A 6,453-nucleotide genomic window follows, 5' to 3' on the forward strand; every position below is an offset into this window, starting at 1 on the left:
CTTTAAAGGTTCTATATAAAATAAAGTTTATTATTATTATCTGTGACTCTCCTCTTCAGTAAAACAGATTTCAGTGTATTTACAACAGTGCAAAAAAAATGTTAAAAGCAGCATTCATTACAATGTTTACATGAGGAGAATTGCAATGTCAAGGAGAGCCTTTTATAAATGAATTGCAGGACTTTCAGTCCAAGTATGCTGCAAAGGAACAAGTAATAGAATAACAAGTTTATTCCATGCATGCATGATTTCCATTTCATCCATCCGAAGAAGGCTCCACAGCCGAAATGTTGTGTTTTCTTTCTTCTCTTTTCAGCATGGAATAAACCTACAGCATTACTTGTTCGTTATGTGGATATTATTATGCTTATTGAGTGGGCTGAAATGTTTCGGCACAAAATGCAGTATGTTTTCAGGACCGCTCTCCTCTTGGATTTTGATGGCCACTGTGGAGTATTCCACCGTGTCTGTGTTGCGACTGGCTGGCGCTGTCTCACTCTCGTGCATCCTCAGATTGGCGTAGAGGTCAAAAGCATCGTTGTGTGGGGCGGGTTTAAAATCCACAGTGGTGTAGGTGATGCTGTTCAGTTCTGGGAAGGATTCACACTGCAAAATAACACCAAATAAATAATATATTAACAATAAGCGAATCACAGCCCTTGACACCAGAGAGGCCCCATCACCTCTCTAAATAGATCAAGTCGGATCTAGTTTTCTAGATGGCACTGGAGTATAGAGTGCGCTGTCTAGTTTGAAAAGCATTTCAGAAATTGCCGTTAAATAAGACTTGGGCAGATGTGGTAATCTGTGCAGCTCCATTTGCGACCTGTGGAGCCAGCTGTCGCCGCGCAGCCCTGCGCTCGTTTGTAAACTGGATCGTGTTCTTCTGCTGCTCTGAATCTGCTTTCCTGGAAATGAAGTGTGTGGCCGAGACATGAGAAATGTTTCTGAAGCAACGGAGTCTTGAGCAACGAGCGAGAGCGTCACACTCACCGAGGGCAAGGGCTCGGAAGTCTCGCTGGCGGCTGCGGGTTTATCTGCAATGGAGTGAAGAATTAACAGTCCGTTGTTCTACTCCTGTGCGCAGAAGCTCCTGGATTCTCTCGCTGGTTCTTTAAGTGACTGAACATGTAACCATTCGGTCACTGCTCAATACAAGCTTTTATATTCTCTGAATCGTCACCCTTCATTTGAAGCAATTCTTAATCTGCAGTTTGTTTAGTTAACAAATATTGATATTTAGATGCTTATTGAACAAAGGTCCGTCCTAGTGAGGTGCAGTAAAAAAAAATTGTAGGTGATAAACTAATGCAGAACTTTATAGTGAGGGAGTGATTCAGAACTGCTGCTTCAGAACACTTGGTTTCTCGATTTAATTCAGGACTGGGACACCTGTCTATGTGGAGTTTGCGTGCCTGAGTTTAGAGGATTCTTATTTCCCCCTGCATTTGTTTATACCCTTGGATGGACCAGCATCCTGTCCAGGGTGTAGTCCTGCATTGTGCCCTGTACTTCTATTTGCAGTACATGATAACACTACACTAATATAAAGACCCTACTCCCCTCCTTTTAAGGAACATACCTAAATGCAAATATAAAAATGCCAGTTGACTACCAAACTACCATGAACTCTGGTGCACATATACTGTACATAAATTGCTGCAGTGGACAGTGATGCTGGACACCAGTGACTTGACTACCATCTGTTTCTGTTCATACCGGAGCTAAAAGATATTTGAGAGCAGATTCAAGAAATATAATCTTTTCAGTCTCGCTATGAGACATTTGCCGGTAAGATTTGCTTGAATTATGCAAAATATAATGGAATCAGTAAGGCAGATTTGAGATGTTGTCTCAAGCTACAAGCCTTGAGGGACTGGAAACCGGTTAATGCCAATTTCACACTAAGGTTAGAAAATATTTTTTGTACTGTACGTAGAGTGATATTGTATGTATAATATGGCAGGACATAGATGTAGAGAGACCTGAAATAAGCTTGATGCTGTGGTTGAGTTGCTGAATGTGTAGGATGATGATGAGTGCTTGTGTGCTGAATTGTCTGTTCCTGTCATCAGCATCTCTCATGTTCTTATGGAGAGTACTGTTGATTACTGTTGTGATCCATAGGATTTTCTCATTGTCCTAACTTGTAAGATAAGTATAGCAGTTTTCATAATGTAGGATTATGAAACTTTTATCTTGGTAAGTGCCCTATCCAGAGCAAAAGAAGTAGATTATCAGCCTACAGTATGTAGCCTTGGAGAACACAATGGCTTTTCCTCAGCTGGAGCAGAGCTTACTCTCGGTCTTCTTTCTTCTACGTCTTATGATGACTGCAACCGAGCAAATGAGCACTAACATCAACACAGCTAGAGTGGCTGCCAGAGGAATTATCCACTTGTGTTCTTGGTCTCTGAAGCAGAAATATAGAAATTATTTCAGTATTGCAACATAAATTTATTTGGATATTGTGTAATGTCCTGGTCACCCTTTGCTTCCCAGTTTCTTGTCTTAGCCTTTTTTGGTAAAATAACTGAAGTAACAATGTTATGCAGCTTTTCCTTGAAACTGTGTAAACATTATTTAATACTTGTCTCTTCAAAAAGAGTTTGCTAATAGCGAGCGTAGTAAAAAGATGTATTACTACAGATTTTAAATTAATAAAGCTTAAAAACTCTACCACCTTCCAGATCTTGAATTAATCAGTCAGTTATTAAAATGTTTTATTTTCAAATTTCTAGATATGAACTCTAATTTACATTTTTCAGTACTTTTCATTACACAGGAAAACATATTCAGGCTAAAACAAAAACTGTTACTTCTTAAGTGCATTTTGGAAAATGTTTTTGCCCTTATCTCATCATTCTTCCAGACACAGTATTTAATAATCCTTCTCAAACTCTCAAAAGTCAATTATGCTCAACTGACTCATTTTCAGTTTCTTTTGACAAAACCTTAATATCTTAAAGTTTATATTGTTTCCAAATACAATACATCACCCTTGTTGTATTTCACTTCATTAATCAGAACTGTTTTATGTTTCTGCCGTTTCTTACTGCAGCAGTTTGAGTTTTGTTTAAAGTCCTGTTGTGCCAAGCTCATCACTCTACGCCTACCTCTTGTCCGGACTCTGGTTCTGAAACCCGGCTGTGACCAGTGTGGTGGTTTTGACCGTGCTGGCAGGGGCTGCTGTTCTGGGAGGTGTTTGAGTTTCTGGAGCTGTAAGCAGTGAAGAGTCATGGAACACTTAAAACTGTTTGCTTTCCATTAACAAGTAAAAACCTAGTGGCACTGTTTGCTGGCTTTTTTTTTTAAAGAAATGAGCCTCCGTTTTGGTTTAAGCAGGGCAATTTCAATACTGGCCACTGTGGTTTCCCACAGCAGTTACAAGCAATGCTTTCGGTGCCCAGACTTCACACAGTCACATGTACTGTATATAAAAAATACTTGCAATGCAAAACATCTTGCATGTTTCCAAGCACTGGATTCTTCTAGGCTAAGTTGTTCTCTACTTTCAGGGAATTTATGCTTGCTTTTGCCAGCAGATTTTTTAGCATGCATGACATAGGCAGACATAATTTAAAACGAGTCTACATTCTTTGTTTAATCAATTTTTCCACCTGACAGACTGTAAAGTTGATGGTACATTTTTAGAAGCTAGATTTTTTTCTTTCTCTAGATTTTTAGATGTGGCACATAAATGTAGATTAACATTTTTATAACATCATGATATGACAAACGAGTATAGTTACTGTTCATCTTTATCAACAGCACCGGCCCTCCTTGTGAGTTTGACTCCATTTATCAGATGATAACTTTGACATGAACTGAAAACAGTGCATAGATTGATAATGGTAATGAAGAAATGTCTTCTAATGAGCATGACTTCTGCAGGCCCCTTTCTAGTTTAACTGATGTATAATGTATTCGAAGGGGAAAATATTTAAGAATTCCTTCAGAGCTCTCAATGTCCACAAAAATGAATTGAATCAGTTAATCACTCACTTGCTAGATACAGTGTTGCAGAGGACCAAAAGCAAGTGATCTTGTATCCTCAAGATAATTTTACTTAACCTATTTTACTTACTAATATGAAATCTCAGTGCTTTTTTTAAAAGTACTGCTCGGATGAGCTGCTTTTGTGTCGCTTTTTGGCTATCAACTGTTTAATGTGAAGATTTTATTTAAAAACCTCTGTTTGTGTTTCTTTTACCCACTGACAATATTGTTTGCTTTCAGTGCCAGTATCCCACTTTAAATCAGCCTGTGTTAAGCACAAATAACAAATAACTATTCAATAGGACATATAATGCCATCAAATGTTTCTTTATGGAATTAATTTTTAATAGCCATTTTGTAAAAATTTCTTACCTTCAATTTGTAGATGAAAATCGACATGTACATTAAATCCATCTACTCCACATCTGTAAACGCCGGTATCTCTCTTCTGAACATTTCTTATTATTAGTTCTATTGCTCCATTGTATTGCTTTATTCTTGCTCTGCTCCAGTATTCATTAGCTGTAAATCCTTCTGTTTTGATAAACACGGTGCATCTGCTTTGTGTCTGTTTGCAGCAGTATTTCCCATAGTGGGTGTAGTAATTGTCATGTGTAAATAACCTTTGAAAATCTTGTCCTTGGTTAATTGAGTAGGTTATCAGCTGACCTACGGAGAAAAGTGGACCTGTAAGGGAACAAAGATATTTTAATCTTGTCTTTGTTTTCCAATTATAAGAATAAAAAAAATGTATCTGAACCTTCATACGGTACCGAAATTTAGAAACAGAAGTAGCTCCACGAGTTGCATATTCGTCTCCTTGAGACCTGGAAGCTGGAGTTGCTTCACCAGCAGGCAGCAGTGATCTGACTGCTTCCTCGAAGAGCCAGAAAGGACCTTCGCACCAGTCACACAGGATTGCAGTCATGAGACAGCAGGCAAAAAGGAAACTGTATGCAATTAGAAGAAACTGCTTTTGTGAGACATACTGTATAACAGCTTGTACTTTAAGCAAACACAAGGTATAAAAGCTTTACACTTTTATTCACACACAAAGCCTCAGGCTTTTAAAGGGTACCTGAGTAGTAAACAGTCACTGTGATTTATTCTTTTTGTCAAACCATTCTATACTAAACCACAAATCTACTGTGCAGTTGGTGAGTGTTACAGTAACTGGGAATGGATAATACTCCATTTCTTATGGAATAATTTCCCCCCTCTGTTATTGTGTGTGATATACTGTAGGAGATGAAGTATTGATAATAGGAAGAACAGGGCAAACTCTTGTTTTGTTGTCCTCCATCATAATGACACTTCCCTGCTATACCTTCAGTTTTAATGGAAAGTCAAGATTGTTCAAAAGGAGCTTTAAAAAACTCGAAACCACAAAAACAAACTTTGTTTAAACTGCCTTCTTAAATATCGTGATTAATAACTTAAACGTGCAGCTTATTTGAAATATGAGATGATAGAGCTTTGAGAATAGAGTTTTCATGTGGTTCTTGGTGAAGAAGGTTTCAGTATTGGGTCCATCAAGCAGGTCAGGTCTAGGTTTTAAAATGAAGTAGGTGGCTATTCTAGATAATAGTGTGGACGAGAAGAGGTAGATCTGCCTGAGGAATGCCCTTTATTGTAACTTTGGATTCTAAATCTCTAAAAAACATTTTTACTGTCTACGTTATGTTTCTTAGTACATGGTGGTTAGTCACATGATTCTATTTTCTCCTGTTTCAGAAATTTTCATTGTTATTGATTTAAAAAATAAACAATTTTCAGAATAAAAACATCAACACCATGTCAGAAATATTGACATAGCAATCTGTTTTTAGTTCAGCATATAAAGAGTGTAAGAGTGATCAATAATCGTGTATTAAGTCAAAACAAGCAGCAGTCTTACATTTCATGTTGGTGTTCAAGCTGGCACACAGTACATTCGCTAACATTGTTACAATAGTACAGCAATGAACTAATACACTCTTTTACACATAAAATGAATGCTGGCTTCACAACAATGGGAAAACAAATACAGATACTTACAATAAATGAAGGATAGCTAGAATTAACTATTACCTTTTATAACTAAACAACAGAATCTTATTTTAACTGTAAGACATGGCTCATTATGTGGTACCTTATATGGCTACATTGCCTGATGTTTTTTTTCAATAACATTCATGTTCTATTTTTTTCAGCAACACCCCTTCACATGATTTGAATCCACAGATGTTTGCTTTGTACACACCTGTTTTAAAAGCTAATCATTCAAAATACATTTTTATGTCAAATTTCTTAGTTGGACTCAGCAGGGCTGTTTATCCAACAGCAATTAGTGGTTTTGGCATCTGTGCTGAGATCTTTTCTGTTTTCCCTGGATGCAGGTTTTAGTAATATAGCTGTAGTCAAAATACATTGTAGTAAAAAATCACTTTTCATTGCACACAGGAAGTCCTCCTC

General features: G+C 37.4%; 1 protein-coding gene across 1 annotated transcript; it reads right to left on the bottom strand.

Moving 5' to 3' along the window:
• LOC148830973 (uncharacterized) lies at positions 1-4,861 on the bottom strand. Its single transcript, XM_088921990.1, has 6 exons — positions 4,773-4,861; positions 4,372-4,686; positions 3,117-3,219; positions 2,301-2,413; positions 994-1,037; positions 1-606 (listed from the first exon to the last, which is right to left on the bottom strand). Exons 1-6 carry the CDS (start codon positions 4,807-4,809, stop codon positions 337-339), a joined length of 882 nt encoding a protein of 293 aa, XP_088778116.1. The 5' UTR covers positions 4,810-4,861; the 3' UTR covers positions 1-336.
• Between the last annotated feature and the right edge of the window lie 1,592 nt (positions 4,862-6,453).

This window comes from Atractosteus spatula, chromosome 7 (assembly GCF_055471065.1).
Source record: "Atractosteus spatula isolate fAtrSpa1 chromosome 7, fAtrSpa1.hap1, whole genome shotgun sequence".
In the NCBI taxonomy this organism is placed as follows: Eukaryota; Metazoa; Chordata; class Actinopteri; order Semionotiformes; family Lepisosteidae; genus Atractosteus; species Atractosteus spatula.

Bases quoted from the DNA above. Each gene is read 5' to 3' on its own strand.
- LOC148830973 (XM_088921990.1), bottom strand. From the start codon at position 4,809: ATGCAACTCGTGGAGCTACTTCTGTTTCTAAATTTCG. The intron at 4,687-4,772 runs GTACCGTATGAA...GTTCCCTTACAG, and splicing joins ACTTCTGTTTCTAAATTTCG to GTCCACTTTTCTCCGTAGGT. The intron at 1,038-2,300 runs GTAAGCTCTGCT...ACTCCATTGCAG, and splicing joins TAGAAGAAAGAAGACCGAGA to ATAAACCCGCAGCCGCCAGC.